This window comes from Melanerpes formicivorus, unplaced genomic scaffold, assembly GCF_026170545.1.
Source record: "Melanerpes formicivorus ecotype bairdi unplaced genomic scaffold, bMelFor1.0.p_v2 SCAF_18, whole genome shotgun sequence".
Lineage (NCBI taxonomy): Eukaryota > Metazoa > Chordata > Aves > Piciformes > Picidae > Melanerpes > Melanerpes formicivorus.
Window position 1 is genome coordinate 5458922 of NW_027142370.1, and position 17353 is coordinate 5476274.

General features: G+C 51.9%; 1 protein-coding gene across 1 annotated transcript; it reads left to right on the top strand.

Moving 5' to 3' along the window:
* Positions 1–770: 770 nt before the first annotated feature.
* Positions 771–14501, top strand: LOC137446748 (5-hydroxytryptamine receptor 7-like). Its single transcript, XM_068149705.1, has 4 exons — positions 771–790; positions 1691–2253; positions 8878–10575; positions 13276–14501. The coding sequence occupies exons 2-3, from the start codon at positions 1745–1747 to the stop codon at positions 9647–9649; spliced, it is 1281 nt and encodes a 426-aa protein (XP_068005806.1). The 5' UTR covers positions 771–790; positions 1691–1744; the 3' UTR covers positions 9650–10575; positions 13276–14501.
* Positions 14502–17353: the final 2852 nt, after the last annotated feature.

Consider the following 17353-nt stretch of genomic DNA (forward strand, 5'->3'; position numbering starts at 1 on the left):
ACAAGAGGAAATAGCCTCAAGTTGCATCAAGGAAGGTTTAGGTTGGACATCAGGAACAATTTCTTTCTAGAAAGGGTTGCCAAGCCCTGTCCCAGGCTGCCCAGGGCAGTGTGCAATCCCCATCCCTGGAGGGGTTTCAAAGCCCTGTGATGTGGTGCTGAGGGACATGGTGTAGTGGTGACCTGGCAGCGCTGGGTTAAGGGTTGGACTCTGATCTTAAAGATCTTTTCCAACCAAGATGATTCTATGATTCTAAGGCAAAGGCTGACCTTTAGGGGTCTGCATGTCCCTGGCTGTTTGCTGCTCTTCAGTGCAGAGCTGCATGCATCCAGGACCTCCCAATAAGCAGAGATGGAAAAATGCAGGGGGCAGGGACAGAGACAAAAAGGAACAAACAAACAAAAATCACAGAGAAGGGTGCTGTGGAGAAGGCTTTCATCCTCTCTAGCCTGCTTCTGGATTGCAGGCTGCTGCTCCTGTGCCGTACGAATGCCTTCAAAGGCATCTTCTCAACTTCCAGCCTTTCTCTCGAGGTCACTGGAAGCTTCACAAATTGCTGCAGGACCTGGACCTTGACCCCCCCATCCCCGGTCTTTGCTCCTCCCTGGGGCTCAGAGGGAGCCAGCAAGGACCATCTGGGTCCCTGCCCGGGGAGAGGCGAGGGGAGGGCGGTAGGAGGGACCGGGAGGCGGGGAGGGGAGAAGGATGCTCCAGGGCTGGCTCTTCGCTTTCTCTCCTGCCCGGAGCTCGCAGGGGCTTGCCTGGAGGATGTCTCACCCCCTCGGCACAGGTAAGTCCAAGACCCCCATCACTTCAACCCTAGGTGGGGGCTGCCACGGAGAGGAGGGGATTGCAATCCTGTTTCGATTTAAACAAAACTCCCTTCAAGGGAAAGGGAAAAGGAAAAGGGGTTGTGAAACAAAAAAGAAAGGGCTGCAGGTTGTGCCTGCCGCTCGGAGCCCTGCAGAGGGGTGAGCCCTGCCCCAAAGTTTCCCTGCTGATGGCTGGGAAATACTTAGAGGGGTGAGCAGCCGCGGGTGGGAGCGTGGGAGCTGCTCTCGGTGCGTCTCTGCTCGGTGCGTGGTGGTGATGCTTACAGCTCCGGGATGCCCTGGCTGTGAGTGGTACCCTGGGGGTGCCGCATGTGCTGGAGGTGTTCCCGCTGCCATTCCCGGCTCCGCATCCTGCTCCCGGAGGACTGTTGCCATTACGTGCCACGGGCATGGGTTTTCAGTCCCAGCTTGGAAGCCGATGTGCCAAAGCAGGCAGATGCGTGTGCAGGCGTTGGTGCCTGCCGTGTGCTGTCACATACTCTGCTGTAGTCACATGTGGGGAATAGGGATGTAGTTGCATGGAATTGCAATGTATGGATGCAGGGGAGAGGTGCCAGAACAGCAGCACAGCTCAGCAGCAAGGCATGAAAACAGGGGCAGCTAGGAGGGACTGCTGCTGTCTGTCCTTCTGGAGAAGCGCACAGCCCAGCCGGCAGCTCCTTGCAGGTGGACTGGGCAGCCCTGCTCCCAAGGAGCGGAGAGAAGCTCTCCCCAGGCACCCTCCAGCAACCTGCCTGCCTGTAAGCAGACTTGGGTAGGAGCTCCTTGCCGAGCACACGAAGGCAAGAGCTGGGGGTGGGGGGGTATTGTGTTTTCTTATCCTGCTCGTGACAAGATGTTCTGGTTTGTCACCGGAGGTGTCATTGCTGGGGGAGAGCTGGTGTGGCTGCCCGCTGCGGTGAGCTCGGAGCATGCTGCTCGGGGTCGGCCCCAGGCGGTTTCTGGAGCACCATCTTCTCTTTGTGGAGAAGGCAGAGCAGCAGCACCCGGCTCAAAAACCCCTCCTGCCTCCATTCATGACTGAGGAACCCTCCGTGCCAGCCGAGCCAGACCTGCCCTCCTCCAACCTCACCAACGCGACGGACTGCGGCGAGGAGATCTTGCTCTATGGGGACACGGAGAAGATCGTCATCGGCGTGGTGCTCTCCATCATCATCCTCATGACCATCGCTGGCAACCTGCTGGTCATCATCTCCGTGTGCATCGTCAAGAAGCTCCGGCAGCCCTCCAACTACCTGGTGGTGTCCCTGGCGGCCGCCGACCTGTCGGTGGCCTTTGCCGTCATGCCCTTCGTGACCATCACAGACCTGGTCGGGGGAGAGTGGCTCTTTGGGAAGGTTTTCTGCAACGTCTTTATTGCCATGGATGTTATGTGCTGCACGGCCTCCATCATGACCTTGTGCATCATCAGCGTGGACAGGTAAGGGAGGGTGAGGCACCTGCCCTGTATTCAGGTGGGCTGGAACAGAAGGGTGTCTCTGGAGCTTGAGGGCCACTAGAATCATGTTCCTGGTTGGATGAAAGCCTCTGCAGGTGTTTTCCAGGCACACAGGGTAGCTGAGGGCTTTCTGTAGGGGTTAGATGCCTCAGCCTTTGGAAGAGCTGGGCTTAAGCTGCTTCCTCAAGTAATTTGTCTAAGTTTCTTGCTTAGTCTTCCAGTTCTAGACAGATTCTCCACATTGCTTCTTCTTGGCTTGAGGAACACAATGTAGAGGAGAGACCAGTGATCTGACCTTCCCCATGGCAGGAGGCTGGAGCTCTTGGTTATTAGTCACACAAAAAAATGGTTATGGGGCTTCTGCAGCCCAATCCTATGGGATAATTTGTTGTTCCCTGGACTTGTGCATTGGTTAAATGTGTCAGCAACTCCCCCAACCCCATCCCTCATCCCCAGGACCTCTAGTTTAGCCCAGAAAAAGCCTTTCTGAGGTGCTGCCTCCAAGCCCCACTGCTGGGGCTGGGAGAGAAAGGCTGAGCCCATCTGGCAAGCGGGCAGTGCTGGGGCAAGTCAGCACCTCCATGGCTCTAATTATAGCAGCCTGCGTCACCGGGGACATGGCACTGAGGAGCTGGTGGGCCAGGGCCAGGTCTGACGCACGTGCTGGCTTTCTCCAGGGGCTGGTTTGGGGTTACATTGGCACTGCTGAGCCAGGCTGCTTTGTGACAAGCAGCTGAGAAAAGGCAGAGAACCAACAAGCTGTGTGCCTTCAGCTCCACCACCTCCCCATCACCTTCCCCAGGTGTGAACTAGGGTGACAAAGCAGAAAGCACTGAGAACATCCTGCTGGTGGGGATTAACTTTATCTCCTGGCAAACAAACAGCAGGTCCTGCTCTGAAGCCCTCCCCACCACAACTGCTCCCCTATGAGCCACCCTTTGCCCCACAGCCCTGGTGGGAAAGCCAAGTCCCTGCAGAGCAAGGGCCAGCTCTCTGGACAGCTCACCTTGTCCTTCTGGAAAGCCTGCTAGCAAGAGAAGTGAATACACAGGGAGGTGGCAGGAGCGTGGCTGGCAGAGGGGAAGGAGGGAATGCAGTGGTGAAAGGCATGAGAAGCAGGGAGGCAGCTCCACACTAATCACATCAGCTTTGCTTGGAGAGATTTCCTGTCCTTTTTTTCCCTGCTCTTTCATTTTTCCCTCCCCCTCTCCCCCTTTTCCCTGGATACTCTTCCCAACACCCCAGAAACAGGAGAGATCTTTCACCAACCCCGTGGCAATCCGTTCCACTTGTCCATCACATCTCTGCCACACAGTGTCACCACTCCCATGAGCAGACCAAGCCCCGGGGATGCCACACAGGCACGTGCCCAGGGTTGACGCTGGTTTGCCTTTCCCCACCGGGAGGGGGTCGGGCAGGATGTTTCTGGGGAGGTGTGAACACCAGCATGGGAAGGTCCACACGTGCCAGGGCTGAATTCTCAGCTTAAACAGGAGCAGCCCTAAGGCTGCACCCACTGGTCGTACAGCCAAGGAGGATCTCTTAACTGGGTGATGCTGGAGGATCTTGTGAGTACACTTTTTCTATCTTCAGCAACCCCTCCACCTCTCTGTGGACCTTCTCTGCCCATCTCTCCCAGACAAGCTTTGCAGGGCTGAGAGCTGCCCAGCAGCAGGCCAGCTTCAGGCCCTTGCTGCCAAACTCATGATGCCAGCACTGAGCTTCAGGGAGGGAAAGTCATCCCACCCCACAGGGACATGGTCCCATGACTCCTCTCATGTAGCTCTCAAGCACTTACTCAGGTCTGCTGCAACATCTCAAAGTGCCAGCCAACAACCTCCACCATTCTTTTTTCACCATTAGACAGGAAAAAGGCACTGCAGCAAAGGAAATGATGGAGAGAGCAGGTTGCTTCAGACCTCTCAGCAGGCTGATGGAGGAAAAATCTGTGATACAAGAGGCTGCACAGAGTCTGAGGCTGCTAGCATTGGCTTGCTCTTCAGGGGCTTTTGCACAGGAGCCAGGTCATGCTGAGAGCTTGGCTGGGCTGCAGTGTTACTGTTTGCTTTCAAACCTCCATCCCCATAACAAAAAGCATGATGTGGAAGTTGGGTGGTAAGAGGGAAATTGCCCAGGATGCATTTCCAGGTGGGAAAAGAGACAAAGAGCAAAGGCTGACCAGAAAGAGGCCAGGTGGGATGGGGCTTTGAGCAACCTAGTATGGTGGAAGGTGTCCCTGCAGGCAGTTATGGAGCTGGACAGAGGGAGAGCACAGACCCAGGACCATGCTTGCATTTGCTACCCCAGCTGACCCAGATGGGCCAGGCTTTTTGGTTTAGTTCTTGGTGGAAACATCTCCACAAGCACACTTTTCTGTTTCTCTGCTGCTACAAAGCAAAGCCAACCACAGAGCAAAAGCAAATAAGCAGCTGAGTGTGCAGAGAGCCTCAAATGCCTGCTCCACCAAAGCTGAAGTGGTTGCTCACCCCAGTGGGGCTGACATCTCCCCATAGGACGATGCCTAGCTGTTTCTCCTGCCCTGCAAGGAAGAAGAGGGACAGCTCTGGGGCTTCTCAGGAGTGCAAGTATCTCCTCTAGTTCTGCCCTGAATGCCAGCATGGTCAGCACTGGTGCCTGTTTCAGCCAAAGAGGAAGTTGTGTTTCTATTGATGGCTGAGGAGTCCTCACATTTTGGTTAGCTTAGGTAGAAGAGATGCTTGGTTTGACCAGGATGACGAGCGCTGTGAGGATGTAGGCTGCTACTATTGATTATTAATGCAGAGTGCTTTCTAAAAGCCTCTTGATTGAAGCTGGTAGAACTAATCTTGTCTGAAGGGAGTTTTGATTGATTTTCTTTCAAATCCCAGAAGAAAAAATGCTGGAAACATCCATCTTTCTCTTACATTTTTCTAAGAGAGAAGCCTGCCAATGTCATAGATTCTTTAATGTCACAACCCTAAACCAAAATATTAGCAGCACAAACCCCCTCCTGGCTGTTCAGTTTCTGATGGATCTGTCCACAGCAATGCCAAGCAGCTGACAAAGGAACTTCTCCAAACCCCACATATCACTTGAGGTTTTCCTAGTGGAGGGAAAAGTCTCCATCCATTTCCCAGGCAGCCCCACTGGGGCTCTTCCATCTCCCTGGGAAGTGTTTTCTACTCAAAATCAGATTATATGCTCCAGATTGATAGGGACAAGCTTTTGAGTAGGGCTTGTTGCAGCATGACAAGGAGTGATGGTTTTAAACTACAAAAGGGAGATTTAGATGAGAGAGAAGGAAGAAATGTTTTGCACTGAGGGTGGTAAAACATTGGCCCAGGTTGCTCAGAGAGGTGGGAGATGTCCCATCCCTGGTACCATGGCAGGTCAGGCTGTTTGGGGCTCTGAGCACCCTGCTCTAGTTGCAGATGCCCCTGCTGACTGCAGGGAGGTTGGACTAGAAGAGCTTTACAGGTCCCTTCTAATCCAAACCACTCTCTGAGTCTATGATTCTAGGAAGGTACAGGGTAGATGCAGTCTCCAGCTGCCCTTTGCATCCTCCACCTGGAGGCTCCTTCTCCTTCAGCAGGCTGAGGCAGCCATAGCATCAGCTTGGAAGTAGGATACGGAGCTTAAATTTGTTCTAGAGGAGGCAGGGGATTGTGATAGAATATTGGGATCTAGGAAAGCCCTATTCTGGGCTCGTTTGGGCTAAGCCAACTAGTGGGAGCAGAGGTTCATCCTTTCCAGTGCACCAGCTGCAGGATGGAGATGGGGAACCTTGGAGAGATTTTGGTTTTCTTTGTTATTTAATCCCTGACATCAGGACTCATCAATTATCACTAAGTACAGACTAGATGTGATGAACAGCCTCATCCATGAGGCTGGTGGTGGAGACCAGCCTGGGGCAGGGCTTGGGCTTCCCAGGAATCTGGGGGAGCAAGGACATGGAAGCAGTTTAGTGCGCAAGAAGGAGAGGCTACACAGTCAGCTCTGCACAGTGGGGATGCTGCACAGGCTGCTGGCAAATGACTGCCGTGGAAACTGGCTTTGGTTACCAGATTAGTCAATTAACCACGAGACACCCCCAGAAAAAAACCCAAACAGATTCAAAGGAAGAGAACTGGCTGTGAGTTTGATGGCAGCTCTGTGCAGCCTGCCCCCACCCCAAGCCTGGCCTGTTTGGAGGCCTTCCCTGCTCTCATCAGAATTCTGAGCAAAGTCCTCAGTGCAGCTCCCTTTCCTTCAGCAGCACTGGTGGAGGTGACACCTGTCAGCTCTGGCTGCTCTCTAAACCTTGGCACCCTGTGTCCTGCTGTGCTGCCCTGGCAGCTCCTGAAGGTGCAGCAAATCCCCAGCGGATTGGCTTCCAGAGCAAACCCAGTGACAGCATCCCCCAGGGCAGCTCAGTGCACAGCTCTGGGCTCGGGCATGCAGAGTGAACCTGGGGTGCTGCAGAGCACAGAATCATAGAGTGCAGCTGTTTGGAAGGGACTCTCAAGGGTCATCTTGTCCAACCCCCTGCAGTCAGCAGGGACATCTGCAGCTAGAGCAGGTTGCTTAGGGTCCTGTTGCGTTTGACCTCAAATGTCTACAGGGATGGGACCTCCACCATCTCTCTGGGCAACCTGCTCCCACTCATCTCTCCGAGTCCTGACCTTCCAGCCGGGCTCATCACTTCTTACTGTGGCCAGCCCTGCTAGGAAGGAGGAGGTGGACTGTTTTGGAATTAACCACCAGCCCCAGTGTCCACCTCATCTCACTGGATCTCCTCTTTCATAGGCAGTGCTGGGCTCTCCAGCAACACGGGTAGTCATGGAGAGTTTGTCCTGGTTTTGTGACTGGAGGGAAACAGGAAGAGAATAACTCAGTGAAAGAATTCAAATTCATTTTATCAGGAAGTCAGGGGAGAATGCTTTAGGTTTGAATTTGTTTAGTGGTCAGGAGAGGAGGAGGAATTAGATTTATTTTTATCTTTATTTCCATCTTTTTCCAACCTTGGGAGAGGATCTGGAGAATAGAAGTAATCAGGGAAGGGGAAAAAAAAATCTCTCCTAACACCTACAACAAGACAGCTTGTCAGGAAAGAAATAATGATACAAGAGAGGCAAAACTCTGCAGAAACCTCCCTCTCTGGCAGAAGAGCTCCTTCTTCCCTCCACCAGCATTCAGCTGCTGTGCTCACTGCCCCTCTGGGCTGGCACAGTTCATCCAGGATCAAGGAGAAGTTGACACAATCCCCACCTCCAAATGCTACAAATTGCTGAGAGCAGGCAGGTTGGGCTCAAACCCCTGGAACACAGAAGAAACCCATAGCAGAGAATCCCAGCGTGGTGGGGTTAGAAGGGACCTGTGAAGGTCATCTAGTCCAACCCCTCTGCTAAGGCAGTGTCACCTAAAGCAAATCACCCACATATGAGGAGGAGGTCTTGAACAACCTGGGCTAGGAGGAGGTATCCCTGCCCATGGCAGGGGGGTTGGAACTGGATGATCTTTAAGTTCCCTTCTGACCCAAACTATTCTATATGACCAGATAAAGGTTGAGCTGGACAGCAGGCAGATGTTTTTCAGGGACAGCATTGGCTGATGGTGGCCAACTCTCTACTGATCTCTTTGTTTACAGCTGTAATTCACCAGCTAACCTCTAACAATCTCTCAGTGACACAAACCCTCTCCATCAAGGCTGGAGTCAGTGACACTCCATTGTCTAACCAGGAGCTGATGCAGCCTCCAGCTCCTTTCAGTCAAGCTGACAAGATAAAAGGTGACTCTGTAGGCCACCACATGCTTTTGGGGTCTCCTGCTCAGAGCTCCTCTCATTTTGCTTTTGAGGGAGTGCTGGACACCATCACTTTGGGAGCTCTGGGCCGTGCAAGGGAGCAGACTGCTCCAGCTGTTTGTCTCACTGCTGAGATCTCACTCATTGTCAGAGGTCACCTCTATCAGATCTTGCCAGGAACCTGTAGGTTTGTTCTAACATTGCAGGCTGGATGGGAAGGGGAGGGATGTGGTGTGCTGCTGACAGTGGTGCTGCACATGAGTACTAGTGCTGTAAGATGCAAGCACACAGTCCATGGGCTGAAAGGAGGTGTGAAACAAGAGTTGCACTGCAGTCCATCACTATCTTTGCTTTCTGTGGCCATCCAGACATACCCTTAAGTTTTCCCATTAAGGCAAGATTGCTCCTTGCTCCCACACTCACCTCAGGGACATCTCAGGTTGTACTTCTTCCCCAGGTTCCTAAGTCACCTTGGGCAAACAGGAGAAGACCGTTGTCCTTCCCACCTCCCACCAAACCCTGCTATAAGTCTGTTCATTTCGTCTGGACCTGGTGCAAGTATCACTCTGTGGATCACCTATCCCCACTCCTGAATGGGCAACAGTCTGGAGTGAGTTACATGCCATGGCTGGAGGCTGTGCACAGTAGTTCTGGTGGCAGGTGAAGGCTTTTAAGCCCTTTAGTTCCCCAGGAGGCCACGTGGGGCTCAGCCTGCCCTCAGCAGTTAAATGCCATCTCCCATCTGCATGGGGTGGTAGAAAGAGCAGGTGATTAGGAATGACAACCCCCCTGGCAGCCCTCACACCTTGTAACCCCCCTGACCTTTGCCACTCTTCCCTCCCCAGGTATCTGGGGATCACTCGGCCGCTGACGTACCCCGTGAGGCAAAACGGGAAGCTGATGGCCAAGATGGTCTTCATCGTTTGGCTGCTCTCCGCCTCCATCACACTCCCTCCTCTGTTTGGCTGGGCCAAGAACGTCACGGTGGAAAGAGTCTGCCTCATCAGCCAGGACTTCGGCTACACGGTCTACTCCACGGGGGTCGCCTTCTACATCCCCATGGCCGTCATGCTGGTCATGTACAGCCGGATCTACCGGGCCGCCAAGGACAGCGCCGAGAAGCACCGCTTCATGAACCTCCCCAAGCACTACGAGGAGGAAGGAGTCTACTGCCTGGAGGCCTCCAGCCGCGGCCACCGCAGCTCCAGGCGGACCAAAGCGGCGGAGGAATGCGCCACGCTCTCCAAGCTGCTCCGGCAGGACCGCAAGAACATTTCCATCTTCAAGCGGGAGCAGAAGGCAGCTCGGACCCTCGGCATCATCGTGGGGGCCTTCACCTTCTGCTGGCTTCCCTTCTTCCTGATGTCGACGGCTCGGCCGTTCATCTGCGGCATCCGCTGCAGCTGCATGCCCCTGAGGCTGGAGAGGACTCTGCTCTGGCTGGGCTACACCAACTCCCTCATCAACCCTTTGATCTATGCTTTCTTCAACCGAGACTTGAGGACTACTTTCTGGAACCTCCTGAGGTGCAGGTACAGGAACATCAACAGGAGGCTCTCCGCTGCCAGCATGCACGAAGCCCTGAAAGCCACAGAGAGGCACGAATGCATCCTGTAGAGCTGTGGCCTCTCGCTCAGTGCCTGACCAACCACCTCCTGCCTCTCCATTTCAGGTTCCTTGCTTCTCCTGCCTCTCAAGGCTGGCAAAAACCATGCGTGCCATTGTCCCCCCTGCCAGGCATCACCACTGAGAGAGACACCCCTTCCCCTCTCCCCAGCAGAAGCTGCTGTTCTTCTCCCCCCTTCTAACCATATTCCAGGTGGGAGCTGGAAAACAAACAAGACCAGGGGGGATTCATGGTCTGCCACCAACTGTGGGCAAGTCACACCACCTTACTGTGCCTCAGTTTCCCCTTCTGTTAAAAAACAAACAAAACAAAAAGAGGAAGGACAAGAAACCCTCCCAACCAAACAAAAAGAATCCTACAAACTTGGTAAGAGTGTGGCTCTCCACCTTCACAAAGGGCTCAAAGGTCTGTGGAGGGCACACAATATCCTCTGTAAAGATGACGCTGGCTGCACTTCTCTAATGGAATATGGTAGCAGCTGCAGGTTCTGTTGTAGATCCAAGCCCTCAAGGCATCCCAGCTTGCACGAACTCTTCCCACCTGTGCAAGTGCATTGTACACACTGAGCTCCTGTCCAGGTCTGCACGTCAGAGCAGTGACCCCACCAGCCCTGTCCCCTCTCACGCCGTAGCACTGGGAAGAGGCACGCTCCCAGGAGGTGACTCAAATCAACACGAAGATTCCTTCCTGGTTGGATAGGAAAGTCCAAGAGCCTCCTCATCAGGGCCACTGGTGACCAGTGGGCAAAGACAGCTCTGTTTATTGGGTTGTGCTGTAATTCCTTCTCAGACAAGTGATGTGTGCTCATAATTCGCGGCTAATCAACTCCATATAAGCACGCTTTGGTTGGCAACAGGAAAAGGTACAGAATTTCTCTGACAGTGTCCAGCAAGCTTGAAAACATGCACTCATTGATGTATCCTTTTTTAAACAACAACAAAGAAAGAAGTCTGCTTTCCTTACTTTGGTTGTAGGCTCTGTGGTCACTTTGGCTTTAAAGCATTTCTCTACTGCATTGTAGTGCTGAAACTTGGCCTACTTTAGTGAGGCCACATCTGGGGTTCTGGGTCCAGTTCTGGGCTCCCTGTTCAAGAGAGACAGGGAGCAGAGGTAATGGAGATGCTGAGGGCCTGGAGCATCTCTGTGAGAGCCCTGAGGCTGTTTAGCCTGGAGAAGAGCAGCCTGAGAGGGGATCTGATCAATGCTCAGCAAGTGCTAAAGGCTGGGGAGCAAGAGCTAAAGGCTGGGGAGCAAGAGTATGGGGCCAGATTCTTTTCACTGGTGCCCACTAACAGGACTAGGGGCAGTGGGTACAAACTGGAACCCAGAAGGTTTCATCTGAACATGAAAGGAAACTTTTTTGCTGTGAGGGTGCTGGAGCCCTGGAGCAGGCTGCCCAGATTGGTTGTGGAGTCTCCTTCTCTGGAGAGATTCCAAATTCAGCTGGGCATTGTGATCCTGGGCAAGCTTCTGTGGGTGCCCTGCTTTAGCAGTGGGGTTGGACTGGATGACCTCTAGAGGTCCCTTCCAGCCCCCCACCATACTGGGATTTTGTGATTTGTCTTCCTGTAGTCCCCTGCTCCTGACCAACCTTTTTCATCAGCCTGGCTTTGCAGGCTCCCCAGCTTTACCTATTTGTATATGGTATCTGCTTTGTGGGGTCAGTCATTTGAACATCTCCTAGATGGGTTTTGTCAAAGCCAGAGTCTTCAGAGGCTCAGGAAAGGGACTTCTAGCTCTCCCTCTACTAGAGATTTTCTTTTGCAAGCAAGGTATGAGTGGTGACAGTCCCATCTCTTGCAGCATCATGCAGCATGATCTCTCCAGGCACAGCTAAACTGGCTGTTGGGTATCTTGACTGACTGCTGGCATGGTTTGGATTAGTAACTAAGATTTCTCCTGTGAAATCTTTTGTGCTCTCACTTCTCCTCTTTCTAATAGACTTTTATATCCTGTTTATTTTTACACTTGCTTTTTCTGGAGATGCTGAAGAAGTTCTCCAGCTCAGGCTGGTGATTCACAGCAGAGAAACTGCCTCAAGCCCTCTGGCTCTCAAGCCCAAGGGGCTGAGAGTTTAGGGTCAGGAACAGCTGTTTGTCCTGATGTTCTCCAAGTTTGTGTCCTCACATCTGGAGCCAGTGTGGCACATGAGAGCAGGGCAGGTTGTTGTAGCTGTTGTGTGGGGCTCCAGTGGGAAATGATTAGAGATCAAACAGCTAAGGGTTTTGAAGGAGGACCTAGTCAGGAGGGATCCTAATATTTTTTTGCTGGAGCTCTGCTTCACCTGATGGAGCTATCCCATGCAGGAGCTCTTTGAAGAGTAGTGAGTGATTCTGCTAAGATGGTTAACAGTTTCCCAGCTATCTCCCACGGTTTGCTGCCTACAGCAGCATGTTTGTGTTGGGTTTGTGTAAGGCTCCCTGGACCAGGCTCTCTCTGGATGGCAGAGCATTCCACACTTTGCAGCTTGGCCTTGCAGCCACTTTCAGTCCCTATTCCCTCCTGCTCAGAGGCTCCTGTTCCAACACAAAATGCAGCCCTGGCATGCCAGCTGTAAGGACCTGGCCTCTGCCTCCTGCCAAAGATGGATGCTATTGTCCAGGGAAACAGTTCCTGGGATGCCCTGTGGGCTTGCATCCTGCAAACCAGAGACCCCACCAATACAATGAGGCAGGAGGTGACAGGAGCCTACCTCACACTCCTGCCATATGAACTGCTGCTAAGCCTTGCCACAACCTCTCTACTTCCCCTTGATGCTGTATGTTCTCCTTGGTGTACTTGCTACTCATCACCCTTTCCCATCCTGGCCACCACTCTTCATGATTTTCCTGCTTCTAAGCTCATGCAGTAAGTCCCCACACACCACACCTCTAGGACATGCTCTGACTGCCCATTTCAGGTCCTGCTTAGCACAAACAACTCTTCTCCTCCCAGAAAACACTCTGGGCCACCATCTCCTCTGTCACAACATTTTAGCAGCAGCTCTGGTATGCCATGGGGACATGAAGTTCCTGCAGGGACTGATTTCCTCCCTGGGCTCCTCCAGCTCCTTTCCTGCCATGGAGCTACAGGGTGTCCTTTTGCCAGAGCTGCCTGGATTAGAACTAACCAGCTGCTAATTCAACCAGTCTCATCAGGATCCTGAAGCCCCAGGACAGTCCATTTCATATTCAGCACATAATGAGAGCATCTGGTTTGTTCCGCTGCAGGATATTGATATGCCTGAGGTGATAGTGCAGTGGGTTTACTTATTTTCTGCCTTAGAGGTTCTTAAACTGCCTTCAAAATGCATCATCTTGCTTAATTCCACCTAACATCTCTATTTTGATGGCATTTCCAGCACTGCATTCTGTAGAAGAGCTACCAGACAGCCTTTGAGTCTTTGAAATGAAGGTGTATGACTCCTGGGTTTGGTGGTTCTTCCAGGATAAAAATAGTAGGGAAAAGATATGATCCTTGATGACCCAACCCCTAAACTTCTTCCAAGCAAGGAACCCAGAAAAATAGCTCATTGAGCTTAAAACCCAGTGACTCTTTTTGACCTACATCTGTATGGGAATTTTTCACTCAAGGCTTATCTGATCATTAGGTTTTTTTCCTTATATTTCCATATAAGATGATTCTGCCCTTCTGCTCTGCTCTGGTGGGACCCCACCTGGAGTGCTGTGTTCAGCTCTGGAGCCCCCAACACAAGAAGGACATGGATCTGGTGGAGACAGTCCAGAAGAGGAGGGCCATGAGGATTAGCAGAGGGCTGGAGCACCTCTTCTGTGAGGGCAGCCTGGAAGAGTTGGGTCTGTTCAGCCTGGAGAAGAGAAGGCTCCAAGGAGACTTTAGAGCAGCCTTCCAGTACCCGAAGAGGGCTACAAGAATGCTGGAGAGGGACTTTTCATAAGGGGCTGTGGTGACAGAACAAGGGGCAACGGCTTTAAACTAGAGCAGGGTACATTTAGGTTGGAAGAAGCTCTTTACTGTGAGGATGGTGAGATGCTGGAACAGGTTGCCCGGAGAAGTTGTGGATGCCTCAGCCCTGGAAGTGTTTAAGACCAGGCTGGATGAGGCTTGGAGCAACCTGATCTAGGAGGAGGTGTCCCTGCCCATGGCAGGGGGGTTGGAACTGGATGATCTTTAAGGTCCCTTCCAATTCAAACCATTCTATGACTTTTAGCTGCAGTTGTCTTTCAAAGAAAAGCTTTGTTCCTGGAAACAATTCCCAAACTTTTGTATCCCAAACTATTGAAACACAAGAGCTTCACTGAAACCAGGAGTTTTGCTCAGAGAAATAATGAGATAGCTGCATGATTTTTTCCAGTAGTTATTGTCTCAAGCTGTGAGCCATCAGCTTAAACTCTTGCTTTTTAACTCCCCAAGATTAAATTGTGTTCAAGTTACACAAAATGTGCATCCAAAGCCACCAAGGACCTTTTCTTTCCCCACACAAGAGTGAGCACCAACTATTTCGTTCAGCCGGTCAAGGTCCTTGTAGCTGAGGCACTAAATCACAGGGGAAAAAAATCCTCTGTGGAGGTTGGGTTTGTGGTTTATTTCTCTGGCTGGTCTGGGGTTTGGTTTCTTTTCTATCAGCCAGGAATCAATGCATTTGGCATCTGCCAAAAATAAAAAGTAAAGGTTTAAAATAGCTCTGAGCCAATGTGAAAGTGATTGTAGTGAGCACACGTGTGCCTACCCAGGCTGGGTGAGATGTAAGAGAAATAAGCTCTGCAGAGTCCATTTTGTGAGCTCATGGAGGGAAGTGTCAATTTAAGAGGACAAGAGGAACTGTTGTGGGCAATGAGAGAGTCCCAGCAGGCTAGGAGCAACGTGGTGGAAAAGAGTGAGGAGCCTCAGGCAGTGAAAATTGAAGTAATTCAGCCATAAAATGAGTAGGTCTCAGGTTGGCTTTTAATTCCACTTCGAGTGCAGGGGAATTACAAAGGCAGAAGAAGTCTGGGGATGGAAGACGGTTCTGACAAATGCCTACAGCTGTCCCAGCTGGAGTTGGGAAGGTTTTGATAACCACATTCAGCAAAGCCAGGCAAGAACAGCCAGAGATGTAACAGACAGCCCAAGGCAGCAGCAGCCTTCATGTCTCTTCCCAAAGAGCAGCAAACCCTCCCAGGCTCTGGTGTCAGCACTTTGTGGAAGGGTTTGGCTGTCAGAGCTGAGTGCTGGAGATCTGCATGGACAGCTCAGCAAATCCACCGTGCTCTTCACCTCCACTCAGGTCCTGCCATCTCCTGATGACAGTGTAATCATAGCACCACAGGATTGTTTTTCCACAATCACCCAGTCCAGCCATTAACCCAGCACTGCCAGGTCCCCACCACCATGTCCCTCAGCAACACATCTACAGGGCTTTAAAATCCATTCAGGGGATGGGGACTCCAGCACTGCCCTGGGCTTGAAAACCCTGCTGGGGAAGAAATTGTTCCTCTTGCTCACCCTAAACCTCCCCTGGCACAACTTGAGTTCTTGTCAATGGTCATGCCCCTGCACTCTGCACCTCAAATGCTGTGCTCAGAAGAACAATAAAGGTGGTGAAGGGTCTAGAGCAGAAGTCTTGTGAGGAGCAGCTGAGGGAACTGGGGTTGTTCAGCCTGGAGAAAAGGAGGCTGAGGAGAGACCTTCTGGCTCTCTGCAAATCCCTGAAAGGAGGTTGGAACCAGGTGGAGGTTGGTCTCTTCTCCCCAGGAACAAGTGACAGGACAAGAGGAAATGGCCTCAAGTTGCAGCAGGGGAGGTTTAGGCTGGGCATCACAAAAGCTTTCTCCGCTGAAAGGGTTGTCAAGCCCTGGACCAGGCTGCTCAGGGAAATGGTGGAGTCCACATCCCTGGAGGGTCTTAGAAGCTGTGTAGATGTGGTGCTGAGGGACATGCTTCAGTGCTGGGCTGATGGCTGGATCTGATGATCAGAAAGGTCTTTTCCAACCAAAACAACTACGATTCTCCAACCACAGACATAAGGAGATGCCTTGGCAAGAACACCAGAGAAAGGACAGCCTGGAGCTTCTTCCTTCCCACCCTCTGCTGCTTTCAACGCATCCAACCATTTTTAGCTCAGGAAGTTCCCTGCTTAGGCATGGTTTCTGTGCAAGCTTCAGTGTAACCCCCTGCTTTCCTGCAGGCAAATGCCAGCTCTTCCATCTGGGACTGTATATCCCCACTTAACAGCCCGGGCTGGGGCACCTGCCTGAGCAAGATGCCCTGGGCACTGCTGAGTCGAGCAAGGAGAAGACAAATAGGAGGACTAATGGTGGCCAACAAATATTTTGAGGAGTATTACAGTGAAGACAGAAGCAGACTCACCCAGGGGAAGAAGAAGGAGAAGAATCTTCTTTGAGATGTTCAAGCCTCGGCTGGACCAGACCTTGAGCAACCTGACCTAGCTCTGAAGCTGCCTTTGCTTTCCTGGTACAAATGGGATCCCATTGCCATGTCCCAGCACAGTCTGAGTCTCATCCCAGTACAAAGTGCATCTTCTGAAACCCTGATTCCATCCCAGCACAGACCAGGACCCATCCCTGCAAACTGAGACCCTGATGCCATCCCAGTTCAGACTGGGGGCCCCTCCAGCTACAAACTGAACCTCTCTGAGCTCTTCCAGTACAGAATGAGCCTTGTTCCAAAACAAGCTGAATCCCCTGGTCCCCTCCCAGGGCATACATGGTCTCATCCCAGCACAAACTGCATCATCTTGCTCCATCCCAGTACACTCTGTGTCCCATTCCCGTACAAGGTGGTTAGAAGTGTCCTTCTAATGCATGTCCTTGGTTCACAGATCTCCAGGTTTCCCTTCCACATTCAGTATTGTGTGCTTTGGGTGGTTTGCTTGGCTTCCCCACTCAGGCTCCTGTAAATATTTATCATCTCCATTTTTGTTTTGGCAAGATGATCTGCAGATCTCCTACCTGCCACGTGAAGAAGCTCCTTCTATTTTGAACCTCCTAGTAGCATGGAAGCTGCGTGACTCATCAAAGCAAAAGGCAGCCACTCAACACTTGCCACCCAGCTTCTTATGTAAGAAATGGGTTCCCTTTGTTTGTTTTATTGCCATTTCAATCTGGACACCTTCCACAGATGCTGTGCAACATCTCCAGTCGCCCTGACTCTGCTCCTTTGCACCATCTCTGCATCCCTCTGAGCCAGAGCTTGAGCAAAACCCCAATAACACCACCTGGATGGGCAAGCCACTGCCCTAAAGCCATCTCGTGGCACATAATGAAGAGAAGAGGTGGCTATTTCCAGCCCTTCCCAGCACTGGCACATGGGGAAGGAAGAAGAATCTGCTCAGATGGTTCCACTTTCTTTTAATAACCACAAGATCTTTCATGTAGAACATACCATTTCAGAAGAAATCCAGAAGAAAGTGGGAGTCAAAAGATGAGATTTTTGCAAATGCTTTATGCTGTGAAGGGCTGAGTGTGTCTTGCAAATGGACACACTCCTTAGCTCTCTTTGCTTGCATCAGTGCTTGTCCACAGCCTCTTGGTCATCCAGGTGGGCAAGTCCAGGTCACCCAAGGCAGCACACAGAAATTGCCATCTGGGTTGCCTCCCCGTGTTTCCTCTTTGAGAGATCTGCTTCTCAGTGACAAGAATATCACAGCTCTCTTAAAGAGGGGCAAAGGCAGCATCTCCTGCAGAAAAACAGCCCCAGCAAAGGGTTTGCAGTTCTGTGATGGAGCATGTGAACCC